Source organism: Pipistrellus kuhlii, unplaced genomic scaffold, assembly GCF_014108245.1.
Source record: "Pipistrellus kuhlii isolate mPipKuh1 unplaced genomic scaffold, mPipKuh1.p scaffold_m20_p_23, whole genome shotgun sequence".
Lineage (NCBI taxonomy): Eukaryota > Metazoa > Chordata > Mammalia > Chiroptera > Vespertilionidae > Pipistrellus > Pipistrellus kuhlii.
Window position 1 is genome coordinate 8,262,797 of NW_023425522.1, and position 26,453 is coordinate 8,289,249.

Below are 26,453 nucleotides of genomic sequence, written 5' to 3' on the forward strand. Positions count from 1 at the left end.
ACCTTATGGGGGTCTTAGGCGGCAGGTAATCCTTCTCGGTCACCCCAGGAGAGAACTGGAGGGTGGAGGCTGCACGGGAGGGTAGGAGTGACCTGATCTTACAGGCGGGAAGTCCTGGAGCCAGTGCCGGTTTGGGTGTTAGAAATCCTCAAGGCCTACGCCCCGCCCCACTCATGCAGGTTGGAAAGCCGACTTTCCCTACCTCACCCCGCCATCTCATGATGCCTCTCCCGCAGGTCTTCTGGCCCCAGGAATTATTCCATTACCACACCGTCTGGGAAGACAGTGGGTTACTACACAAAGGGTTTAGCTTGGGGCTGGTCCGGGGCTGGCTGCAGGGACAGAATAAGGGACTGGTGTTCACCTAGGGATTTCGGGACTCATTATTTGTCCCCAACCACGCAACTCCACCTTTGTCTTCAAAGTTCTGCGCGGGGGCTCTGGATCCGAGGAGGACGGCGGGCGGAAGCGGGAAAATTCGAGACTCCAAGTTATGGAATTGCGGCGAGAGAGTGACTGATGGGAACGAGAAGTGAGGTGCTCAAGGCTGCGCCGGAGTGAGACCGAAACCATTCTTTTCCACTTCCCCGGTGTTATTTCCTGGGAAGAGTCGGAGCTCGCGGACCCGGAGCGGAGAGGGACACCCAGACCCTTGTATCTAAGTATTCGGTGTCCCGGTGAAGGCTCCTGACCGCGCCCCAGGGCCGTCCCACCAGACTTGAGGCCCCGGGGTGAAGCAAGCCTGATACAACTTCTACAGGCGTCTGCCGGCAGTGCTCGGCGCGGGCTCGTTGGTCTAGGGGTATGATTCTCGCTTCGGGTGCGAGAGGTCCCGGGTTCAAATCCCGGACGAGCCCTACCTTGAGTTTTGCAGACTAGAGTATTCCAAAGTATTTGACATCGAACACCACGGAGTGGCTTTGGAGCGGAGCGGATGTGCAGAGACCACTTTTGAAAGTGGACACCCCGGTGGCAAGAAGCGGCTCTCGATAGGAAGCCCTTGACGCGCTAGAAAGAGCAGAAACTCGTGGACTTGACGAGGCAATACATAGGATCTGCTCCCTCCTTCCCGCCTGGTACCACTCCGGGGCCGCGAGAGCCGGCTTTTGGCTTGATTGATGCCGGCCAACCTTTATCTGCGGGTGACAATAAAAAGGGGTAGGACCTATTTTGGGATGTTTTTGCTTTGAACTTAGGTCTCTGCAACCTTGGAGGCCTCTGTGTCGGTCCCTCCTGTTCATTCTGCCTTTCTGGGGATTGGCGCTCGGTTGTGGTTTAGAATGTGCATAGGCTTCAGACCAGTGTTTCTCAGTCGGAAGGACAGATCCCCAGGAACCTCATCTTACCGTGCTGAGTTCGGTGAAATAACCAGATCAAGGCTTTGGAAAGGACAGCCTCCGTCTTCTTCCTCGTTAGTATAGTGGTGAGTATCCCCGCCTGTCACGCGGGAGACCGGGGTTCGATTCCCCGACGGGGAGAGACGATATAATTTTCTTACTCCTTCGATCGTTCTTTCTGTTTTTTTTTTTTTTTTTTTTTTTTTTTTTTCCCTTTCTTTTTTTTAATCCTACTTAAGAAGTGCCCTGGGGTGGAGATAAAAAGAAAGAGGGGCAAAAAATACAGAACGATCGGGGTGGCCACAGAGGTTGGAGGTTGTTGGGAGCAAGTTGTGCTTGTTGCAACTCCATGGAGGAGAAGGCGCGCGTGGCTGCAGCCCCCCTCCTCCACCCCCCGCCCCCATGCTCGCACCTTTCACTGGACCGCGACGGAGGTGCTGGAGAGGGCGGCGCATGTGGCCTGTGTGAGGGTGTGTGCGGAGGTGGCCAGAGCGGAACAGCGGAGGGGAGGCCGCTCCCTGGGCCTACGTGGGGATTTGAAAGCTGCATCATCTCGCCTCCAGCACCAGCATTCTCTCTCCTGTGATTAATTGGGAGCGGGTGAGGTGGCCAACTTTGCTGCGAATGCCTTTTTACACCAGCCACCCTAGAGGCAGCTGGTCCTCTCGATGAAAAGGGGTCACGGAGAGTTGGTGATCATAAGCAACTCTGTGTGTGGCAGTGGGGCCAGATTCAAGGAAGGTAGGGGATTTAAAAAAAAAAAAAAAAAAAAATGTTTAAAAGAGACGCTGCGTTGGCCGGGAATCGAACCCGGGTCAACTGCTTGGAAGGCAGCTATGCTCACCACTATACCACCAACGCGGACGGTGTCTGACTCCTTCCCTGTGTTACTTAAGACATAAATACCTCAGTACAGTTGGGGCTGATGGGAAATAATTATGCACCTAAACTGGGATACAGCAAAGGGTCTATATAAGCCGAGATAGAAATAATGTCTGTTGTTTTCGGAGTACGCACGTGTGAGAGGCTGGCTCCCATCGCCGCTAGTGCTCTCCCGGTACCCCACGAGAGACCGGTTATACTCAGTCTACAGACGATAAACGTAGGTAAAGGGAGTCTAGACAACGGGGCTTTCAGTAACTGGCAGGCCGGAATTAAGTCTAAAATCCGTCTAAGGTGCCAGAACTGCAGGGACACCGTAATAATTTTAAAGCAATAGTAATTTATACACATTATGCTACACCAGGTTTAACATTTGGCGATTTAACTTCCACTAATGTCCATAATCTTACAGCCCAGTACTTTTAATTATCATTGTAACAGAACTATGATTCCACAGTCCTTGTAATTTTAATGACCACCTAATATTCTATGAACTCTGTAAACTACAGTTGTTCCCCTTCTCCGCAGTTTTGCTTTCTGAGGAAGGTAATAGATACTCATAGTCAACTGTGGCCTGAAAATATTAAATGGAAAATTACAGAAAAAAACCCATGTTTTAAATTGCCCACAGTTCTGAGTAGCTTAATGAGATCTGGTGCCACCCACTTGCTCCCTTGGGGATGTGAATCATACTTTGTCTCCCTTGGCGTCTGAGGGGGATTGGTTCCAGGACCCACTGGGAATCCAAAATCCTCAGATGCTCAAGGGTATATAAAATGACGTAGTATTGGCATATAACCTATGACATTCTCCCATATACTTTAGACCTGTGGTCAGCAAACTGTGGCTCGCGAGCCACATGTGGTTCTTTGGCCCCTTGAGTGTGGCTCTTCCACAAAATACCACTGTGGCCTGGGCGAGTCTATTTTAAAGAAGTGGCGTTAGAAGAAGTTTAAGTTTAAAAAATTTGGCTCTCCAAAGAAATTTCAATCGTTGGACTGTTGATATTTGGCCCTGGTGACTAATGAGTTTGCCAACCACTGCTTTAGACCATCTCTAGATTACTTATATAATACCAAATATAATGGAAATGTTTTGTAAATAGTTGTCATACTGTATTGCTTAGGGAACAATGACAAGAAAAAAAAAAGTCTGTACATGTTCAGTACAGATACAGCCATAACTACATAGTACAAGTGAGCAACAACATAACTTAAAAAAAAAACAAAAAACATTTTCGGTTTGCAGTTGGTTGAATCATGGAAGTGAAGCCTATGGATATGGAGGGCTGACTGTATATACTACATATTTTTTTATACATACACACACATCTATCAATACATCTCTTTTTTGCTTCAAGGAAGTTCTTGCAGCTTCTCTTTGGCATATCTGAATCGATGGCATTGCTACTGCTGTTGCTTTGGGGCCATTATTAAGTACAATAACGGTTATTGGAGTACAAGCTCTGTGATACCGCAACAATCGACCTGATAACCAGGACAGCTATTAACTGGTGCGTAGCATAGACAGTTGGCGCTCTATCCGCAGGTTTCACATCACAGATTAAACCAACTGCAGCCGTCAGGTTGTACTTGGCCACATTCTTCACTGCTCCCTGTTGCTTTCCCGACACTAAGAACCTATCGTGAGGCTTTGTGCCTGGTTAGAATGTTTGATAAATCCAATACAGTAGCTCTGTCCCCGGTCTTTAAATTACTGCCTGCTATGGAAGCTAAAGAGAAAATAAACAAATGGGACTACATCAAAATAAGCTTTTTTACAGCAAAAGAAACTATCAACAAAACAAGAAAGCCCACTGTATGGGAGAACATATTTGCAAATGTTACCACTGATAAAATTTAATCTCCATCTACAGACAGCTTATACAACTAAATAAAAGGAAGACGAATGATCCAATTAAAAAATGGGCAATGGACCTAAATAGAATATTTTCAAAAGAAGACAGAAGGAAGGCCAAAAAGCACATGAAAACATGTTCAAAGTCACTAATTATCCGAGAGATGCAAATCAAAACAACAATGCGGTACCATCTCACACCTGTCAGAATGGCCAACATCAACAAATCAACAAATGACAGGTGTTGGCAAGGTTGCGGAGAAAAAGGAACCCTCGTGCACTGCTGGTGGGAATGCAGACTGGTGCAACCACTGTGGAGAACAGTGTGGAGTTTCCTCAAAAAACTGAAAATGGAACTCCCATTTGACCCAGTAATCCCACTCCTAGGAATATATCCCAAGAAGCTAGAAACACCAATCAGAAAGGATATATGCACCTCTATGTTCATAGCAGCACAATCTACAATAGCCAGAATTTGGAAACAGCTTAGGTGCCCATCAGCAGATGATTGGATCAAAAAACTATGGTATATCTACACAATGGAATACTATGCTGCCATAAAAAAGGGAATTCTCATCATTTGCAGCAACCTGGATGGAATTGGAGAACATCATACTGAGTGAAATAAGCCAGTCAATGAAAGAGAAACACCACATGATCTCATTCATTTATGGATAATAAAGAACATTATAAACTGATGAACAAAAGATAGATATAGAGACAGTAAAGCAACAAGCAGACTGTCAAATTACAGCGGGGAGGGTAAGGAGATCTGGGGGAGATAATAGATCAACCGAAGGACTTGTATACATGCATATAAGTACAACAATGGACACAAAACTCTGGGGAGGGAGAGTATGTATGGGAAGGGTGGGCAATGTTAAAATATGTACACATATTTTGTACATATGTACACAATTTAAATAAATAAAAAAATAAATAAAAATAAATAAATAAATAAATAAAATAAAATAAATTACTGCCTGCACATTATATCAGAAGATATTGGGCCTTTCAGGAATATTTGATGGGCCAGCATAAAGTCTGGATTTGCATTATCCATAAAAAGAAATAAAAATTATTTTATCAGGTAGGCAACTATCAGCTGCCTGTCCCAGTTAGCGAACAAAATCTGTTAATTACCTCAAAGCCCTTCAAATGACCTGCGGGGAAGAACTAGTCTTGATTATTTTCTTTTTTTTTTTTTTTTTTTTTTTTTTTTTTGGTTTGTTCAAGCTTTCAGAATGGAGGAATATTTATTTATTTATTTATTTATTTTTTTTATATCACTTTTCTTTTATTTTTTTTTTTTTTTTTATAAGTTTTTATTGTTCATATTATTACAAATGTTCCTTTCCCCCCCCCCCACCATTGCTCTCCTCCACCAGGTTCCCACCCCACCCTCTGCCCTTTCCCCTCTCCCCATTGTCCTCATCCATATGTGCACAGTTTGTTCAGTCTCTTCCCACGCCCCCCCCTCTCCCCTTTTCCCCAAGAATTGTCAGTTCACTCCCCTTCCATACCTCTGATTCTATTATATTCAACAGTTAATATTGTTCATCAGATTTTTTTAATTTCCTTGGTTTTTAGATTCACTTGTTGATAGTTACGTATTTGTTGTTCATAATTTTTATCTTTGTTTACTTTCTCTTCTGAAAGAACCCCCTTCAGCAATTCATATAAATCTGGTTTGGCGGTGATGAACTCCTTTAGCTTTTTTTTATTAGTGAAGCTCTTTATCTGGCCTTCGATTCTGAGTGATAGCTTTGCTGGGTAGATTATTTTTGGCTGTAGGTTCTTACTATTCATCACCTTGAATATTTCTTGCCATTCCCTTCTGGCCTGCATGGTTTCTGTTGAGAAGTCAGCTGACAATCGTATAGGTGCTGCTTTATAGATTACTACCTTCTTTGCTCTTGCTTCTTTTAATATTCTCTCTTTGTCTTTTGCTCTTGGAATTTTAATAATGATGTGTCTTGGTGTGGTCCTCTTTGGATTCCTTTTGTTTGGAGTTCTATGCGCTTCCTGGACTTGTAAGTCTAATTCTTTCCCCAGGTGGGGGAAGTTTTCTGTCACTATTTCTTTCAGTATGTTTTCGATATCTTGCTCTCTCTCATCTTCTGGGACCCCAATAATTCTGATGTTGGTTCGCTTAAAGTTGTCCCAGAGGTTTCTTACATTATCTTCAATTTTCTGGATTCTCTTGCCTTCTAGCTTCTGTGGAGGAGTGTCTTCTGGCTCTTTATGTTCCAAATCTTTGACTTGATTCTTGTGATCTTCCCTTCTGTTTTTAGGACTCTGTAAAATATTTTTTATTTCAGACAATGTATTCTTTATGTCTTGTTGATCCCTTATTAATTCTAGTTGATCTCTTTTCATATCCTCATAGGCCTTATCCATCTTTTCTAGGAAATTCTTGAAAAACCTTATAAGCGTAGATTTGAACTCTATATCCAGACGCTTTTTGTCCTCCATTTCTTTCGTTTGTGATCTATTTTGTTGTCGCATTTCGCAGGTACAGATGGGACGGGGTTTCAGGGTGGAGCCTGCAGCTTTGGCTTCCGTCAGCCCCGCCCTATGCGGGTCCTTCAGTGCTCGCTGCTGCCGGCGCCTCTGAGAGAAAGGTGCCCTCGATTTTCGCCTGCTGCCAAACAGTCTATGCTCTCCCCCAATGAGCACGGTATTGGGGTTCAGTTCAGTTGGAAGTGGAGTTGGAGGTGGCGTTCAGAGCAGTCTGGAGCCCCAGTCTCCTTCCCGTCAGGGCAATCCCGCGGCACAGCCGACCGTCCCTTCTCTGTGCGCAGTGTGCGCACCGCTGGGACCTCCTTTCGCCACTTCCCCGGGGTTCCGCCTTACAGCCCGGCTCCCTATGGCTGAGCCTGAGTCCCTGGGGTCTGGCTTAAAACTGGGGTCCAGAGCAGTCGGGGGCCCAGCACAGTCGGAGTTTTGTCTCCTTTCCGCTTGGGAACGCCCGTCAGGCACTCGGCCTCCCTCCTCTCCGGCTCCGTCCTCTCCGCGCGCTGCGTCTCCGTACCTTGGGTTTTTCCAGCTCCTCCGCGCCTCCTTCTGGTTTTCTCCTTGCTTCTCACTGTAGAATTTCCAGTCAGTCAAGCTTCCTGTAGTTCTGGGCAATGTCCGTTTTATATTTTAGTTGTATTTTATTGAAATTGTTGTGTGCGGCTGCGGCTAGGTGTTCACCTGGGCGCAGCCATCTTGGATCTCCTGAGTCTTGATTATTTTCAATCTATTATTTTCTACTTTAAAAAATACAATAAAAAGGAATTATTTGAAAAATGCTAAATTACAAATTCACTTTTATGTTATAATTAACACATATAAAAGTACTCTGACAAATGCCATTTGAGTTTTTAATTTATTGATGAGAAAGAGAGAGAGAGAGAAACATCGATTTGTTGTTCTACTTTATTTGGTTGATTCTTATACCAGGTATGTGCCCTGACCCAGGATCAAACCCACAATCTTGGTGTATTGGGACTCTTTAAACAACTGTCCAGGACTGCTTTTAAATACTTACTCTCAAATTCTATACTCACCCAGTCACTCGGTTCTGAGGAATAAAATACACTGCAAGTGATAGGATTTTTAAAGCTTCTCATTAGGAGCCTCTCTATGCTGAGCATGTTGATAAAGGGCTCCCTGGTCTTGGGATGTGGGGTTGGGCTCACCTTTTGCAAAAACCTCCCGAAGTTTAATGATTTCTCACAAATGGCAGCAGGGTGTCCATGATCCTCAAATCTCTACAGATACTTCGTCATGCACCAGGGGTCCTCAGACTTTTTAAACTGGGGGCCAGATCACGGTCCCTCAGAGAGCTGGAGGGCCGGACTATATGAACTACTAATTCCTACTGTAACACCTCGGCTGCGCTCACTGCCCAAAAAGCCTGGCGGGCCGAATCAGACTCCTCTGCGGGCCGCATGTGGCCCGCGGGCCGTAGTTTGAAGACGCCTGCATGCACAGATCTTTGACTTTTTACATTAATCATGGGTTCCCAAAATGAAACTGTAAATAACTCACACACCTGTTTCTACCCCTTGCTGCTTTAACTGCTGTGGCCAGAGGAGATAAATATTCAGGTTGCCAGCCTCCTTTTCAGAAGTCATGTGACATAGCTCTGGCCAAGGAGAAATAAGATTGGGTACTTCTAGAAAGGCTTCAACTTTTCCTGATAAAAGAGAGAGAGAGATGGTTAGCAGCCACCTTGCAACCATAAAGGAGATGTTAAGAGAATCCCAGAGAAGACAAGCCAGATCTCTAACATTGTTTGGTTCCTGAACCAACTACCTACTTTTTTATTTCTTGTTATGAAAGAGAACGTAGAGCCCTGTTATTTGTGTCATTGTTAATTTAGTTTTCTGTCGCTTGCAGCCAAAATCATTGTGAACTGATCAAGAATCCCGTAACGATTTATCTGGTTTCTATTTGGTTGAATCATATGAAACTGGTATGTGTATAGGTCAAATTGATGAACGAGCAGCAGTTTTGCATCATTCAACCTGGAGGTGTGTGTCTGTTAGGATGCTTTGGAAAGCAAATTACAGAAATTTTAATTCAGTGCATTAGGGAAGGAGACCTTGACTCGCTTAAGTGCTGAAATAGGCATCCAGAGACTCAGCACTACCACCAAAGCTTAGTTCTGCCCAGGCCTCTCTTCTGCCTCCTGCAACCCCAGCTTCAATGCAGGCAGCGTGGTTTCTTGTCCACATCTCGCAGGAGAAAAGGAGTTTCTGCCCAGCATTCTGGAAAATTCTAAAATTCCCACTAAATGGCCTCATAGGTCACGTGCTTATGCCTGAATCAGTGACCATGATCCTGGATGGATGATCTCGGATGAAAAGGTGTTGACTAGTATAAATAAAACAGAGTCCAGTCCTGAACCTGGGATAGGGTCGATATCTTTCTCCCGGAACTCTCAGCACTTTCAGGAAGTGGGAATCACTCGGAGAATGGGGGCCGGTTAGATAAGCACAAAGTCCACTCCAACAGGTCATCATCAATGTAGGGATTTGGGTCGGCAGCACAGAAACAGACAACAGAATGGGAGGCAGGCAAAGTAAGGGTGTTATTATTTGAAAAAGAGGAAAGGTGCTGGACCGGCAGCACTACTTACAAATATCCATTAGTTATTTCATAGACGGACCCAAAGTGGATTTATTTAACCCAATAACGAAACGTGAGGTAAAGAGCAGAGAAAAAGGGAGTGTGACAGGAAGGCGAGAAGTGAGAGTGGCTCCAAACAGTGTGGCCTTCATCAGGAGACTCAGAGAAAGGTCTGCTGGTGGGAAATTCTTATTAGAAATGTGAGCGAAGACTAAGGAACAAAATAGTAATGACACAAAAATAAGCCCACAAGCAAACGATATAACAATAAAGAGTCCCAGAAGTAGATCCAAGTGTCTATGATGACTTCGTATATCAAGGGTAGCATTTACTTACTTATTTTTTTTTTATTGATTTCAAAGAGGAAGGGAGCGAGAAACATCAATGATGAGATAGAATCACCGATTGGCTGCCTTCTGTACGCCTGGGGATCAAGCCTGCAACCCAGGCAGGTGCCCCCAACTGGGAATGGAACCTGGCGGATGTCCACAGGCCGATGCTCTGTCCGCTGAGTCAAACCAGCCAGCTAGGGTTTACTTAATTATTTTATTCATTCATTCATTCATTCATTCATTCATTCATTCATTCATTCATTCCAAGGGTACCATTTAAATCCCACTGGGAACAGTGTAGATTATTCAACAAGTGGTGCTGCATAACTGGCTCTCCATCTGGCAGAAAACAAAGTTAGACCCCTAGATCATACACACACGAGGCTACGTTCCTGCAATATTAAATGTTTAAATTAAGAAGAAGAAGAGAAAAGGACATGAGAATATTTGGTCGGGGAATAAGGGAAACCTTTCTAACCCGGAACGCGAGCGTGCAGCCGCTCTCATTCCGCTGCTCCCATTGGTCCCTCGAGGGCAACGTCCCCGGACGTCAGCCAATGAGAGTTGAGCCTGGGCGGCGCCCTCGGCCAATAGGGCCAAAGCGGGAGATTTGAAAGGGCCTCGGCCGAGCGCGGCGGCGGCGGGGGCGGCTCAGTCGTTTGCCGGCGGCCGGGAGGTTGGCGGCGCCGCGGGCCCAGGTGAGCGGACCTCCCTGGCGCCGGGAGAGGTGGTGAGCGGGAGATCCGGGGTCCGATGGGCCGGCCCGCGCGCATCCGGGGTAGAGAGGGTCCTGGGAAGGGGTGGGGCCTGCGTCCCGGGGCTCCCGGAGCAGTCAGCGGACGACCTGCTCCCTTTCCCCAGCCCCAGGCAATCGCTGTCGGCCAGGTCAATCCGACCCCTCCCTTTCTCGCTCCCTCTTTTTGCTGCTTCTCACGGCTCCGTTTCCCTTTGCTCAGCTCTCCTCCCCCTTCCCCTCTAAGGATGGCTCAGAAGGAGAACGCCTACCCGTGGCCCTACGGCCGGCAAACGGTAAGGGCTTTTCCCACCCTCCCCCAACCCGCATGGTGAGCTCCTGCTGGAGATATGAGATCCTGCAGAAGGCCGTCTTCTAGGCGCTTTCTCTGCCACGGTTATGCTCCAAGAGTTTGCTGGTGGCACTGGGTCTGGTTATTTGCAGCCACGTCCCCGTCTAGTGTTTGTCGCCAGCTTTGAATCCGAGGACCTCTGGGCTTAACCTATTATACACAAAGGCTAACAGGCTGAGCAGCCAGGGCCGGCCCTTGAGGCCAGGATAACCAGTCCTTGTCCTGAAAGAAACAGGCTTAACCGTTTGGAATTTACTTTTAAAGACTGGTGTGAGATACGGATCTAAATAGCTTTATTTTCCAGTTGTACCAACCCCTTTCGTGGAAGAGTCTACCTTCTGATTTGAAATGCCACCTTTGTTTTTATATTCAATTCCCACATCTCTGTGAGTCTGTTTCCCGACTCTATGTTGTTCAACTTGCTTATTTGTAAATTCTATACTCACATCGCTGGGAACAGGTTTTTAGGGCCACTGAGACTCTTCCTCTCTTGGCGAAGGAAGGAAGGAAGGAAGGAAGGAAGGGAGGAAGAAAGGAAGGAAGGAAGGAAGGTGTCACACAAGCTTTGCTCCCTGTGTAGGGCTTGGGTATCCTGGAGGGTCCATCTGTCCCCTGGCCCACCAGCTCCCTCCCTCATGGGTACCGAGTGAGTCTGTCAGAGGAGAGGCTGAATGAGAACCATTGTCACTTCTACAATGGTCCCTCCCAAAGGAAGTTTTGCATATTACCCACGATTTGAAAGTGAGAAGTGGTCCAAGGTCATCAGAGTACCCCTCAGTTTGTATCCCCTAAAGTCTGTTGTTTGCAAAGGGGTGAATACCGGTATTTGCTGAATAGTCAAGGCCTCCAGGGCCTTCTCCAAGCCTTCACAGACAGATTTTTTAATAAATGATTCAGTATATATTTTTGTGTCTTTAAAATCCATGGTATTACAGATATCGGAAGTCTATTCTTTTCCATTGCAGTGTAGCAGTTTGTTAATATGAATAGTTTATTTACACATTGGGAGACAATTTGGGTCGCTTCCATGTGTTGACTAGTATGAATTAAGCTGCTGTGACATTTTTTGTGCATCTCATTATTGATTTTGAGAGAAAGAGAGAAACATCTATGTGAGAAATGTCTCTTGGTTGCCTCCCACACATGCCCCGAACAGGGATCAAACCCACAACTTGGGTAGGTGCCCTGACCAGGAATCGAACCTGTCACCTTTTGGTGGACAGGAAGATGCTCCAACCAGCTGAGCCACACTGGCCAGGGCTTTTTAGGGGCCTGAGAATGTCTCTGGGCTAAAACTCCTTGAATCCTGGGTATTCATTACCCTAGCCTCCTACTGCCCCGGGGGTGGAGAGCTGGGTGAATGGGTCAAGTTCTGAGCGTTATAGGACCATAGAGGCTGGACAATTTCATGCTTGAGGATGTGGTGTGGACCAGGCCAAAGAGGTGAAATGTTAGGTATTGGGGTAAGTCCTTTGCTCCTTTATCTTAAGCTGACTTGACTTGTTTATTAAAAAGCCATTCATTGGGGTTCTGAGCAGATTATTGAGGCTGAATAGCAATATTGTGGTCTCATTGTTCCTCTTTGAGCGGGGTGTGTGTGTGTGTGTGTGTGTGTGTGTGTGTGTGTGTTGGGTGGGGGGGGGTAGCTCCATGGCAAGCACTGACGTGCTGCTGGCAGCACATTCCAGACTGGCCGCTGGGACAAAGGCCCCTCAGCGCCCTGTGCTCCTCCTCAGGCTCACTCCGGCCTGACCTCCCTGCCACAGAGGGTCCTTCAGAAGGACCCCACCACCCCATCTTCGCTCGTCCTCATGAACCGCTCCAATGCCCAGCCCACAGGTACCGGGGGCGGTGGGGGGAGGGGGGAATTGCCTGAGGGGACTGGAGTCCGGGAGGGTACGGGGATGAAAATGTTCAAGGGCAGCCTCAGCTTACCTGTTCTTTCCTTAGCTGCCCCTGGCCACAACAGCAATGGGACACCCAACTTAACGTAAGTGCCCAAGCCGTGGGGGCGGGCAAGCGTGAGGGTGGGACAGGGAGCAGGTGGGCCATGAAGGAGGTGGAAGCTGAGGGCGGGAGGAGCAGGGAGGCAGCAGGAGAGCCTGATCTATCTTCAGTCCCTTGGAAGAGAAGCGGGGCAGAGAAGGCGGACACCTCAGGCGGCCCACAAACCCTTGCTCAGGTGCCCTCCCTCCCCCGACCCTCTGCGCAGGCGGCCCTTCACCATCGATGACTTTGAGATTGGGCGCCCTCTGGGCAAAGGCAAGTTTGGGAACGTGTACCTGGCTCGGGAGAAGAAGAGCCGTTTCATCGTGGCGCTCAAGGTCCTCTTCAAGTCGCAGATCGAGAAGGAGGGCGTGGAGCACCAGCTCCGGAGGGAGATCGAGATCCAGGCCCATCTACAGTGCGTCCCCGCCCTCCGGGCCAGCGCCCCTCTGCTCCCTCCCCAGCTCCTCTCTCAGCCCCCCTCATCCGGACTTCTCCCCGCCGCTGTGGCCCCTGGGCCCCACCGAGCTCTCCCCGGCAGCCACAGCCTTGAACCCACAGACCTGTCTCCAGCTCTCCCTCGCCACGGCCAGCCCGGTGTCCCCAGCCTGCTCCAACTCTCACCGAGGCGGGACCTGTCATCTTTCCCGTTTCCTCACGCCCGGATGTGGCCTGAGGCCCCTCTGTCTCTCCTCCCAGGCATCCCAACATCTTGCGCCTCTACAACTACTTCTACGACCGCCGGAGGATCTACCTGATCCTGGAGTACGCGCCCCGCGGGGAGCTCTACAAGGAGCTGCAGAAGAGCCGCACCTTTGACCAGCAGCGGACAGCCACGGTTGGGAAGGGGTGGGCGCCTGGGACGCCCGCAGTGGCCTGCGGCTGGGGGGCGAGGGGGTGCTGCGGGCAGCGGGGGGTCCGCCCTCGTCTGACCGCCTGCCCTTGGCCTTCCCAGATCATGGAGGAGCTGGCGGACGCCCTGACGTACTGCCACAGGAAGAAGGTGATCCACAGGGACATAAAGCCGGAGAACCTGCTCTTGGGGCTCCAGGGGGAGCTGAAGATTGCCGACTTCGGTTGGTCCGTGCACGCCCCCTCCCTGAGGTACGGTGTGCCAGGCGGCCAGCCCTGGGGGAGGCTGGTGTTCACCCAGAAACACTGGGGCTTGTCCTCTGTGATATATAGACAGACGTGGCTATATCGTTACAAAAATAGGAGACTCGGGTTTGTTGCCCAGATTTCTTATTCAATATATGGGGACCCTCTTGCCATACTGAGAATACTCCCACATCATTTTTTATTTTTTAATATATTTTATTGAGTTTTTACAGAGAGGAAGAAAGAGGGATAGAAAGCTAGAAACATCTATCAGCTGCCTCTTGCACATCCCCTACTAGGGATGTGCCTGCAATCAAGGCAAGTGCCCTTGACTGGAATCGAACCTGGGACCTTTTAGTCCACAGGCCGACGCTCTATCCACGGAGCCAAACCGGTTTCCGCTCCCACATCATTTTGAATGGCTTCCTCGTATTGCCTAGTAGAGCTATAATGTGATTTATTTGAACAGGACATGCTTGATGGGACATGAAAGTTGTCTCCAATTTTTCCTTTAATTCTAAGGGGAGCGTGGCCCTCTCATCCGATTATTGTAAGACACATCCCTCGGTTTGGAAATGCGGGGGCCGTGTATAAATAAACCCACCTCTGAGGCTTCGGTGTATAGCTCCACCCACTGCTACCCCACAAACCCTGCGGGTCCTGGGGTCCTGCCTCACCGTTGTCAGGCAACCAGGAAAGGAGAGGCCATTCGTCCCCGGGACCCCTGCCCACTGCCCCGCCCCACCAGGAGGAAGACCATGTGCGGCACCCTGGACTACCTGCCTCCGGAGATGATTGAGGGGCGCACGCACAACGAGAAGGTGGATCTGTGGTGCATCGGGGTCCTCTGCTACGAGCTGCTGGTGGGGAACCCCCCCTTTGAGAGCGCCTCCCACAACGAGACGTACCGGCGCATCGTCAAGGTGCGGGCTGAGCCGGTCCGGCCGCGGGGGTCGGGGCTGGGAGCGGAGAACAGGGTTGTGGGGCCTCGTTCTCCGCATACAATGGCGGCCAAGGGAAAAGCAGTTACACTGACGGGTCCGCTCCTCTCCTCTCTGCCTCGCAGGTGGACCTGAAGTTCCCGCCGGCCGTGCCCGTGGGAGCCCAGGACCTCATCTCCAAGCTGCTCAAACACAACCCCTCAGAGCGCCTGCCGCTGGCCCAGGTCTCAGCCCACCCCTGGGTCCGGGCCCACTCCCGGCGGGTATTGCCACCCTCCGCCCTCCAGTCCGTCCCCTGAGCCGTCCGTCATTTCACTCGGCCTCGTCCGGTTGTGTGTCTGTATCTGTGTAGTGGGAAGGAGGGGTCTCTGTCTGTTCCCGATTCTGTCTCCTACCTCCTTTTTATTTAATAAAGGCTGCAGCTTTTTGTGACGATGAGTGCAGGCGTGAGAGGTGGAGGCGCGGCCGGGGGTGAAGCTGGCCCCTGTGGGAAGAGATGCCCAGGGGTGCCCAGATGGGCACCGGATTCCTGCACCTGCACCTGCCCTCAGCTCTGCCGCCAGCCTGGCCAGCTCCCGCCACCCGTCCCCACCGCCTTTTCTCCTTGCTGCTCTCACCCAGGGTCCCGGGTGCTGGGACCTCGGCTGTCCTCTGCTAGGCCTACCATCTGCCCACCTCTGACTTCTGACTCTCAACTGAGCTCTGGTCTCCCTCCTGCTTCAGCCCCTGCCAGCCTGGGGCCACTGAACGGTGCTGCTGCCAGCGGCGGTGTGTGCTGGTCAGGCTCTCGCCCAGAGTGAGGAGACGCAGCACTGATGGTGTCTCCTTCCCGGCTATACGGTTTCACTGTCAGGGTGATGTTTGTGGTAGGTTTACCCTCATATTGCAGTTAAGGCAACGGAGACACTTGATCTGTACAAAGTCACACGACTATAATAGTAAGTGGGGTAGCCCGATTTTAAAACTCCGCATTTAAGGGAGTAATGGTATAATGCTCAGCAAACACATTTATTATGTATATGTAACATATTATACATTGAAATATATATGTATGTGTATACGTCGGTATACACATACATATATCAATATATTTCACAGAAGTGGAGCAAGAATTTGTTTCTGCCGTTACTAAGTGTGCTATAAGCCTTTATCAGGTTAAGGTAGGACTAGTCTCTTTCTACTTTGCAAAGGGTTTGTTTTTTTTGTATCAGGTGTTGACTTTCATCAAATGTTTTTTTCTGTATTGATTATTTGCTCTTTCAATCAATGTGGTGAAATACATTGATTGAAATGTATCTGTGAAGTGTATCAATAAATGGTCTAATCTTTATTTTATCTCAGTTTTTCGTGCTGTATTCGATTCCCAGAGCTAGAGTACCAAAATGCCACCAACTTGGTGATCTAAAACCACAGGAACTTACTTTGGCAGCTCTGGAGGCCCAGAGTCAAGGCCCTCATCGGACTGTCCTCCCTTCGAAGGCTCAAGGGGAAAATCCCTGCCCCTTCCAGCTTCAGGAGGTTCCAGGCATTCCTTTTTTTTTAATTCTCACCCGAGGAAATTTATCCCATTGATTTTTGACTTTTCAGAGAGAGGATAGAGAAAAATATCCATGTGAGATTGGTTGCCTCCTGCACTGGCCCCGAGGGCTCTGGTGAGGGAGGAGCGTACAACTGAGGTAGCTAACGTGATCTGAGTCAAACCGGGAAGCCTTCGGTCCACAGACCAATGCTCTATCCTCTGAGCCAAACCAGCTAGGGGCTCCAGGCATTTCCTGGTTGTGGTTACATAACTCCAGTCTCTGCTCCCATCTTCACATTTGTCTCTGTCTCTCTTCTGTGTCATCAGCACACCACTCATTGGATTTGCACTCAGATAACCCAGGATGATCTCAAGGTCCTTAATTACATCTGCAAAGACACTTTTCAGAAAAACTGCTCGTTCATAGGTTCATTAGGATATTAACATACCTTCTTGGGGGCCACCATGCAATCTGCTACACCTGCCATAGAGCAGCGTTTTTAACCGCTGTTCCGCGGCACATGTTGCCTGGTGTGCCGTAGGTGCAGACAAGACAAGAATTTTATAATTTTTCACTATTTTGTTTACTTAATATTTCATAATAAAGTAATTATAAAATACTTTCTTTGTGTTTGATTCCTATTCAAGAGAATTACTTTATATATAGTCAATATAGGCACAGAGTTAAATTTTTTAACATTTTCTAATGGTGGTGTGCCTCGTGATTTTTTTCATGAAACTAGTGTGCCTTTGCCCAAAAAAGGTTGAAAAACACTGCCATAGAGAAACAAATGAACGATGTTATAAGGCTGCTGCTGCTGCTGCTGCTGCTTCTTCTTCTTCTTCTTCAAGCAGCCTGCTCATTTCTCTTTTCCCTGAGATAACCAATTCCAACTCTTTTTGCTATTTTCTATTTTATTTTTCTCTTAGTATTTACCATCTATTTCCAAATCACATGCTTCTGTTGCTGTTTAATAAATCTTCATTTTTTGGTATTTGTTACCTATTGTTTAACAGCTATAAAATTTAAGGATTAAACTCTTTTACCCCTCTGCCACTATGTATATGTTCACAGGTTCTGGTCTTGCATCCTTCTGATGTAGTTTCATCATACTTTTGGTTAGATTTAGTCATTTGATAACAGTTATTGAGTGCCTTCGGCATCCCAGGCTCTCTTCTAGAGGCTGGAGGTCAGGCAGTGAATAAAAGAGGAAGAAATCCTCTAAAGTCAGGGCTCAGTGTCAGTGTTTGTATGATCATGAGATGCTAGCCAGTGACTCATGTGGCATTCTAGTATTTTTCTTGCTTATACAGCTTTTGACAGTCCCTGAAGTTGTCTTATTTGCTCATTTTCCTATGTATAGCTCACTAATCCATCTCAAGTTCTCCTTCAGTGTGAGCACTTTGAAGCTATCAACATCCATCAAAGTGTCATTTTATTGCACCACACAGGCCTGATATGGAGTACATTATTTTGTATTTCTCAGGTCTCAATATTCTTTTTTTAAAAATATATATATATATTTTATTGACTTCACAGAGAGGAAGAGAGAGGGATAGAGAGTCAGAAACATTGATGAGAGAGAATCATTGATCAGCTGCTTCTTGCACCCTCCCCCCCACTGGGGATGTGCCGCAAACAAAGTACATGCCCTTGACCAGAATCGACCCGGGAGCTTTCAGTCCGCAGGCTGACATTCTATCCACTCAGCCAAACCGGTTTCGGCTCAATATTCTTTAATTACCATTATTATTTCTTCCCTGATCCAGGAGTATTTCAAAGGTGTTCCAAACACAGGGGCTTACCCCTACCTGAGTCCATGATGATTTTGTTGAGTTACTAAATTAATCAACCCTGGCTCTAGAGCACTGTCCAGTACACATACACACACACACACACACACACACACAAAATGCAGGTTTGATTCCCAGTCAGGACACATAAGGTTGCATGTTTGATCCCTGATCAGAGCATCTCAATGTTTTTCTCTCACATCACATTGGGTTTTTCTCTCTCTAAAAATCAATTTTAGAATCTTTGGGTAAGGATAAAATATAAATTCATGAACCCTGGTGTCCTTGGCCATTTTTCTATTATATTGTATGTGTCTTGCTCGGTTACTTGTAAAGACAAAGGATATTAATTTGTCATATACTTTGCCAATGTTTTTTTCCTTTGTCTTTCAACAGAAAGTTTAGAGTGGTTTTCTTTGTTGGTGTTTCCAGTTTTAAATTGTCAAGCCTACCATCTTTTTCCCTTATGGTATTTGACTTGATTTTTCTCTGGAAAATCTTTATCACCTCAAACTTATTTTAAAAAAATGCACCTCTGTCTTCTTTCAGTACTTTTTCATTTAAAATTGTGATCAAAATGGAAATTCTTTTGGTGTAAGGAATGAAATAATTATTTTTTTGTTTTAGTTCAAATAAATACCTGGTCTCATACTAAATTCCCATATACAGGAATTTCAGTTTGTAACAACAACAAAAAAAGTTCATTTATGGGGTAGCAAGGAAAACCTGGGCCTTTAACAAGACACTTGACCCTGATTGCAGGAAAACTCATCCTTCCCTAGCTCCTGGCACTGTGTAGTATGGCCTTTTGGACCAAAAATATTTTATAAATATTGAAAAGAGTATTCGAAAGCCTCATAGACAGTGTGCATTTGTGTGAAAATATGAGTCACATCAGACATCCAGGAGTGACCAACCGTTTGTGGCAGTGACATCCAAACAGGAGGAGAGAGCCCTCCCTGGGAAGTGAGCCATTTTCCAGCAGCCGCATGCAGGAAGTGGGAACTACCTGTCACAGTCCGGGAGGTAATTAATTAAGGCTTTGCAGGCCATCTGGCCTCTGCTGGAACTACCACACTGCCGTGTGGGCCAGGAGCGACCACAGACGGTACATAAATGAGTGATCGTGGCTGTATGACAACATTTTGTGGACATAAAATTTGAGTTTCTTATAATTACGTGAACGTTCATATCCTTTATTTTTCAACCGTTTAAAAATGTAAAAAAAACAAAACAACAAAACCTCCCAAATTACACTTTGACAACAAACACACGTCAGCCGCTTCATTATTGTAAATACCCTGGTTATGTAATACATATGGCAAGAAACAACAGGACTTGTCATTAGACTTTAGACTTAAGAAATAAGACTTGAAGAGTAAGAACCTTAACACTTAAGCATGGAATAGAGCTTACCTGTTTTGTTTTGTTTTTCTACATTACAAGGTAGAAATTGTTTCTTGATATTTCTGTTTACTTAGCTTAGGAAAGTTTTAACGTAATAATAAAAAGAAAAAGGCAGCAGCAAGTGTAAATCCCTGAGGTGGGAGGATGTCTGAACCGTGAGGAGGAAGCCAGTGTGGCTCCCGCAGGACCAGTGAGGGGAAGAGAAGGAAGAGATGAGATCAGAGCGGTGCCAGGGCTCTGACCTTCAGGCAGGAACATTCACTTATTGAATATTTTATCGAGCGGCAAAATCACATGCCATCCTCCGAGGGAAGAGACTCAAACCTGGAGGAGGCAGGAGAAAGAACAGCGGCAAAAGCCCAGGAAAGCCCTTCAACAGGCCTCGGTGTCCACCATTCGTCGCTTCTGAATAGTTCACCTGCCAGGTCTGTGAGCCGAGGACGGCGGTACGAACCACTCGTGTTCTGAGAGTCGTTTTCATCCTTCCTGATCCACTGGAGGCGGTTCAATCCCGATGGTCCAAGCAGATACACTGCGTATTTCCATCCCAAGAATCTCTCGCAGGTACTCCCAAGCCTGATCATTAGTACACGTGGGGTTGCTAAGCAACGGCTGTGGGCGTGGCCGTTGGGGCATAAAGAGTCGCAGCCCCGCCCTTAGAGGACGCGGGTATTTCAGGATCTTGATCTTTAAAGTCTCCCCCTCTACTTTTTGAGTGGGCGGGGCCACGACCGCAGCTGTCACCTCATCTCCACCCTGCGGGCGCTCACTTGCGCAGGGCTCTTCCATAACAGCTCTTCTTCCGGGACTTCCTGGTCGCCGTGACCAATCAGAGTGCTGTTTCCGTCCGAGCCGCTGTCGGCCCGCAGACCTCGGCGCTCCTCTACCTACGCCTCTTAAAGGCGCCGCCAGCGCCTCGGGAGCCCGGGCGAACCAAGTCCTCGGTTCCCGTCCCCAGCTGCAGTATGGAGTCGTCCCACAGGCCGCCCGGGCCCGAGGCAGACCTTCTGACTTTGGGGAGACAGCGAGCCGCGGTCTTGGGCGGCGGGCCGAGCCGAACGCCCTCGGAACCGCCCTCAGGCTTCCGGGTGCCGGCAGAGGAAGAAGCCGAGAACGTTGGGGGCTCGCGCCGCCACCCCGGGGCGTCCCCTAAGACTTCGAGCTCCAGCGTCGTCCGCTGGCCGGGACCGGAGGCTCCGGAGGACGAGCTCGGCCGCCCCGCGATGCAGGGTGGACCGGGGAGCCACCGGGGAGCGCCGGAGCCCGAGCTCCACCCGCGCGGGTCTTCCCTGCGCCAGGACCCCGCGCCGCCCGAGGACCAGCCCGTCTCCGAAGCCATCAGCCGTCGAGGAGGCCCGGGAGGCGGCGGGATGGATGCTGAGCAGGAGGAGGAGGACGACGCCGAGGGGGCGGCCGGCCGGGCCGGCAGGTCGTTTCCCAGCCGCCTCCAGGACAGCCGCAGCCTGGACGGGCTGAGCGGGGCGTGCGGCGGCTCCGGGTCCCCAGCGGGTGCGGAGTCCGGCGCGGGGGGCGGGCGTCGCGCCACCATCTCCAGCCCCCTGGAGCTGGAGGGCACGGTGAGCCGCCAGGGCGACCTCACCCATTTTGTCGCCAACAACTTGCAACTCAAGATCCGCCTGAGCAGCACCTCCCAACCCCCGCCCCCTGTCCCCGCGCCTCCCTGCTCGGCACCTCCATCCTCGCCGGCCATCCCCCCCATCGACCCGGACGTGCTGCGGGACCTGGAGCGGCTGAGCCGGGAGCTGGGCGGCAGGGTGGACCGTCTGCTCCGCGGGCTGGGCGGTGCGGTGCAGGAGCTGACGGCGCTGAGCGTGGGCTGCATCCAGACCTACCGCGACGCCGTGGACTCCCTAGGCGAAGCCGTGGACATGAGCATCAAGGGGATGTACACGCTGCTGGCGCGCTGCGAGGAGCTGGAGAGGGCTCTGCAGCCAGTGCAGGGGCTGGCGCGCCAAATCCGGGATATCCGACGCACCCTGGAGGTGCTGGAGGCTCTGTGCAAGTGACCGGGAGGGCAAGAGGGACCAGGCCAGGGCCCAGTAGGATCCTACGGGCTCTTCAAGATGCGTTTAGCAGGCCGGCGTCCGCTCGCTGGGCCGTATGCAGGTGTCTGTGGGAAGCTCTAAAGGCTTTCCTGGTGGGAGGTGCTGATGCTCAGCTTCTATTCAGTTGGCCATCTGTAGCTACGTTGTTTTCCTCAACTCTCCTCTAACTAAAGCTCCGTCCCTGGTGACCCAGGATTCCAGGTCTGGGCTTGAGAGACATGCGACTAAATGTGATCAAGGAAGGGGAACAGAGGCCCCAGCCCCCACTGTGGCCACTCTGACCCCAGTATCACATCTCAGGTGCCAGGAACTATGGGAGTTTGAGTGGGCCTTGGTCACCCGCCGTGCAGACAGGCATGCACACTTGCAGATGGATACCCTGCTTTTGCTCTCTGGCCCCCTACCGTCCCATTTCAGCCAGACCAGGGTGGAGCTAGAAGGAACGCATTGCATGGTGGAGGGGGTGAGTTGGGAGTGGTCTCACTGCTCTCAGGATTCAGTGGAATTGTTGCTGGTTTTGAAGCCCACCTGTTGTGGAGTGTTCCAATCAGTTTTAACTTGCTGAGTTTTTGTGGAATTAAAGTGCTGCTGCTAAGGCTGAAGCTGTGTCTGTGTGGCGTTACACGGATTGATGAGCCAAAAAGAATGGGAATAAGGGTCCGTCTTTTCCGTGGACCTCCCTTGGGGTCGGTGCTGGGAGTGAGGTGGGGCACCCAGGCTACGTGGGGGATGATATATATCGGTTCCCGCCCTTAGGCATCAGGCCTGAGGGGAACTGCAGGACACGAATATGACCCAGAGATCCGATAAAAGCAGAAACGAAGCAAAGTGCTCCAGAAAAGGAAGGGATTGTCTTTTCTGATGCTAATACACCTTATTCAGGGAAGGACTGGGCGAATTGGACATTTTGTCTGCGGAGAAAGATGGGGGAAACTTGTTAGCTCCATTCCTGATCCCATTTCCCACACTGCACCAATCAGTGCCACATGTATGCTTTGAGACCATCTTTGTTCCAACCCCTGGCACCTTTCTATGTTTTCAGTTCACATAGTAAGTTCCAGCAGCCACCATGTTAAGGTGGCATGTTAGATTTATAAAGAGATCACAGAAAGAGTTCCTGTTCTGTTTTACTATCATCCTGTTCCAGAAAACACTAGCGCTTTGGGCTGTGCTTCAACAAGTTCCTCTTTTATGTGTAAAGAGTTCTGGGATTGGAAATGTTATAACAAGAGATTTGAAGTTCAATCACTGAAAACTGTTAAAAGTGATCCCTCACTGGCCCGTACGGGGATCGAACCCGCGACCTTGGCGTTATTAGCACCACGCTCTAACCAACTGAGCTAACCGGCCAGTCATGCTCTGAGCCTCCATATAATTCTAAGTAGAATTTACAGTACTTATGCCCTCTGCCTAGAAAAATTGGGTAAGAATAAACAGAATTCAAAGATTAAATTACCAAGCATTTAAAGAAGTACCAGCTACTCTTCTCACAGTCTTAGCAAAAGGCACAAGGACCAACTGAGGCACCGCTGGGATTCGAACCCAGGATCTCCTGTTTACTAGACAGGCGCTTTAACCAACTAAGCCACGGCGCCTCACGATAGGGGCCTGGGAACCTCTTTTCTTGGCCAGGTCAGCTCCAGAGCAGGTGCGTTAAGGTCCAGAGCTATTTTATAATCAATTTTGCCCATTCTGGAAAAATGCAGAAGGGACGAAAACCCCAACTGTTAGCGAGAAGCAACGAGTGACACGGACATTGAATGTGGGCAAACAGAAAAGAGAAATTCTTACTTTCTAAATACAAAATTTGACATAAGCAACTTGAACCGACGAGGATGGGATTCGAACCCACGCGTGCAGAGCACAATGGATTAGCAGTCCATCGCCTTAACCACTCGGCCACCTCGTCCACGACAAGCTTGTGTTGTCTGCTCCTTCTGAGATCTGAACTCTTATTTCGCAATTTAAAAAATGACATGTCGCGAAGAGAATTCATTCCTTAAGATCCTGCCCAATACTGCGGAGCCGATACGCAGAACGCTGAACTGACCGAGCTTCATTCTCGCCTGCGCAAGCTCCCGACTCTCTGTTCTGGGTTGAGCGGTCTGGAACTTGCGCCGTCTCTATGACCCTGGACCTGCCGCAAAAAATACGCGGGATTGTTGGGCTCTCTCCATGGGAAGGCTCGAGGTTTCGGGCCAGGATACCTCTCCTTCCTGCCCCTACAAAGTGCTGCTTCTCCTCCTTGACCGCTGAAGTTCATAGTTGAAAATGATGGAAATAAAGAGAAACCAAAAGTATGACCCCGACGTGATTTGAACACGCAACCTTCTGATCTGGAGTCAGACGCGCTACCGTTGCGCCACGAGGTCGACCGGCCCTTCTGCTCGTCAGATCTTCTCATAACGATTTGATGATGTTTGTTTCCAGGTGGCCGGAGTCTCTGGATCGAAGAGCAAGAGCCTAAGGCTTACCTAAACTTCCGATGTGATACTTGCGTTGTAGGGCGAGCTGGGCACACTGACCGCGCAATGGTTTTGCGGGCTCCGGGCTCAGCGGTCCCTCCGACCCCTCTTCGGGCATCGGTGGCCCAGAGCTGGTTACCTGGGAGACCCAGGACTCACAGCACATCAGGGAAAGGACATGCGCAAAAACGGATGATCAATTAAATCATACGTGGAAAAAGTGATGGGAAACTTCATACTGGTTGCCGGAATCTGAACCCACTACTCAGATTTAACCCCAGAAAGAGAGAGAGGAGCGGGCATTACGTCCCGGCTGCTGTAATGGAGTAAGTACAAACCACCACTCATGATGTATTTTTTACCAGAAAACAACGTGAGACTGATCTGACAGCCAGTTCACAGGAAACACAGAGCACACAGGAGTAAGTCAAATGACCCGGTAGAACACAGCCTATACATGGCCCGGTGTCTTCAACAGATGATTGCAAGAAAGGACAAGAAGGAAAGAGTGAGGAGGAAGAACCTAAGATTAAGAGAGACTTATGGAGGGAGTGGGGGATACATGTGTAATAAGTTCAATGATACAGATCTTAAAAAAAGAGAGACTTAAGACACCTTGACCAAGTCAATGTGTCAACTTTATTTGGACCCTGATTCAAGCAAAGTGTAAAACCAAAAAACAAAATGTGTGTGAGTGGGCAATTTGAACTCTCTGGCGACATCTGGGATTTTCTTCAAAATAAGCTAATAGGGCTGAGAGGAAAAGTATAGAGGAAGCAAGGTAGGTCTCAAAGGGGATCATTATACCATTTTTTTATTTTTACTTTTACACGTTTACATTTTTCCATGATAAATTTTTTTTCTAAGTTCTTGTATGACCAGTTCAAATGGGAGCATGTGGGATCCAGAGTGAACACCCAGCCACCTGCAGTCCCTCCTTTGACCACAGGCAGGCTCCAAAACGGAACGTTTCTGAGACTTTCTGTGAACCAAGGTCATGGAAAATGACAGGACAGGCCTAAATGTCTGCTCACTGTTAATTCACAGTGTGAAATGTGACTACCCGATTCTTACTACCTACTCGTTTCTCTAGGCAGGAAGCCTAGAGACGAATTACTTCCCAAACTTCCAGCTTGCTGGGGCCCCAAATTTGTCATCCTTGCACCTCTCCGGTTTTCTCACCTATCCTCAGTCTCTTAGTCAGACCTTCTTATCTTCCTGATTCCTTCCACTTCATTCTACATTCTTGATCCACCCTGGTCCAGGCTCATCCTGGCCTTCCTGGGTATCTTTATGGCTTCTTCACTAACCTTCTGCTTAAAATCTTAAAATCCACTCTCCAGCCTGGCAGGTGTGGCTCAATGGTTGAGTGTGGACCTATGAACCAGGAGATCATGGTTTGATTCCCGGTCATTGATGTTTCTCTCTCTCCCCTTCCTCTCCGAAATCAGTAAAAATGTTTTAAAGTCCACTCCCTATGTTGGAAACAAAGTTACCTCCTAGAATACAAATCTGACCATGTCCCTCCCCGTGGCTGCAAGGCTGGAGGAGATCTGACCCATCCCACCTCCCCCTGATCTTTCCTTCCCTTCCATTGCTTCTATTCTGTGCAACACACTGGGCTTGTTCCCACCTAAAGACTTGGGCACTTGCTGCTTCTCCACCTGGAATGCGCTTCCCCCAGATTCCACACCGACTCTTCGTTTTCTTTGCAAAAGTAAGTCCCAGTCTTTCCTCACCTTCATATTGTGATTGTGCTTTTCACCTGGGAACCGTCAGGCTTGATACACTGTCACTGAGGGGAACTGGGCTCTGAAGGCCTGGGCTTTCTATTCCCACGAGGACAAGCATGGAAGTTGCAGAGGGAAGAAAGGAAGGTTCAGGGATGGGGTCCTCGGGAAACCAGGGCTCCGTGACACTAAGCGACAGCGACAATCTAGGGACAGCCACCTCTCCACGTTCGGTTTCCTGCGTCTCCTCTGGCCCAGGGTCGTGGGAGGCCAAGGGGAGAGAGTCCATGCCTTGGACATGACGGTCCCTAAGTCCCCGAAGACGGAGGCATCATGGGCCATATAGTGGGGGCTGGGTGCTGGGAGTTGGGGGCTGGGAACTGGGAGTTGGGGGCTGAGGATTGGGGGCTGGGGGCTGGGGGTTGGGGCCCTGGGAGCTGGGGGCTGGGGGGCTGGGGATTGGTGGCTGGGGGGTTGTGGGCTGGGGGGCTGGGGGGTTGTGGGCTAGGGGCTGGAGGCTGGGGGTTGGGGGCTGGGGGCTGGGAGCTGGGGACTGGGGGGCTGGGAGCTGGGGGCTGGGGGACTGGGGACTAGGGGCTGGGGGTTAGGGGCTGGGGGCTGGGGGGCTGGGAGCTGGGGGCTGGGGGACTGGGGACTAGGGGCTGGGGGTTGGGGGCTGGGAGCTGGGGGTTGGGGGCTGGGGACTGGGGGTGAGGGCTGGGGGTTGAGGGCTGGGAGCTGGGGTTTGGGGGCTGGGGGCTAGGGACTATGGGGTGGGAGCTGGGGGCTGTGGACGGTGGGCTGGGGGGCTGGGGACTGGGAGCTGGGGGGCT

The 26,453-nt window shown here is 49.3% G+C and overlaps 3 protein-coding genes and 7 non-coding genes across 17 annotated transcripts in view; 5 read left to right on the forward strand and 5 right to left on the reverse strand.

The window, feature by feature from the left end:
• The first annotated feature begins 785 nt into the window (after positions 1-785).
• On the forward strand, positions 786-857 carry TRNAP-CGG. Its single transcript has one exon. It is a non-coding gene; the product is annotated as a tRNA-Pro (tRNA).
• Positions 858-1,406: 549 nt separating this feature from the next.
• Positions 1,407-1,478, forward strand: TRNAD-GUC. The gene has a single exon. It is a non-coding gene; the product is annotated as a tRNA-Asp (tRNA).
• Positions 1,479-2,126: 648 nt separating this feature from the next.
• TRNAG-UCC lies at positions 2,127-2,198 on the reverse strand. The gene has a single exon. It is a non-coding gene; the product is annotated as a tRNA-Gly (tRNA).
• Positions 2,199-10,158: 7,960 nt separating this feature from the next.
• Positions 10,159-15,069, forward strand: AURKB (aurora kinase B). 8 transcript variants are annotated; one of them, XM_045586540.1, is made up of 9 exons: positions 10,159-10,227; positions 10,486-10,558; positions 12,303-12,453; positions 12,565-12,604; positions 12,827-13,018; positions 13,300-13,438; positions 13,556-13,704; positions 14,447-14,621; positions 14,765-15,069. In XM_045586540.1, exons 2-9 carry the CDS (start codon positions 10,511-10,513, stop codon positions 14,936-14,938), a joined length of 1,068 nt encoding a protein of 355 aa, XP_045442496.1. In that variant the 5' UTR covers positions 10,159-10,227; positions 10,486-10,510; the 3' UTR covers positions 14,939-15,069. The 8 variants fall into 8 exon arrangements, with proteins under 8 accessions (XP_045442496.1, XP_045442498.1, XP_036308023.1 ...); XM_045586542.1 differs by having other exon boundaries at positions 12,351-12,453; XM_036452130.2 differs by having other exon boundaries at positions 10,162-10,227; positions 10,510-10,558; positions 12,351-12,453.
• Positions 15,070-19,715: 4,646 nt separating this feature from the next.
• BORCS6 (BLOC-1 related complex subunit 6) lies at positions 19,716-22,030 on the forward strand. The gene has a single exon (XM_036452128.2). It carries the CDS (start codon positions 20,325-20,327, stop codon positions 21,384-21,386), a length of 1,062 nt encoding a protein of 353 aa, XP_036308021.1. The 5' UTR covers positions 19,716-20,324; the 3' UTR covers positions 21,387-22,030.
• The window catches only part of VAMP2 (vesicle associated membrane protein 2), a 28,540-nt gene continuing 23,825 nt past the window's right edge, over positions 21,739-26,453 (forward strand). The window contains exon 1 of the mRNA XM_045586551.1: positions 21,739-21,759. The gene's annotated coding sequence lies outside the window, so the exon portion shown is untranslated. The remainder of the gene's footprint in view (positions 21,760-26,453) is intronic.
• On the reverse strand, positions 22,702-22,775 carry TRNAI-AAU. Its single transcript has one exon. It is a non-coding gene; the product is annotated as a tRNA-Ile (tRNA).
• TRNAT-AGU lies at positions 22,947-23,020 on the reverse strand. The gene has a single exon. It is a non-coding gene; the product is annotated as a tRNA-Thr (tRNA).
• Positions 23,253-23,334, reverse strand: TRNAS-GCU. The gene has a single exon. It is a non-coding gene; the product is annotated as a tRNA-Ser (tRNA).
• Positions 23,726-23,797, reverse strand: TRNAW-CCA. The gene has a single exon. It is a non-coding gene; the product is annotated as a tRNA-Trp (tRNA).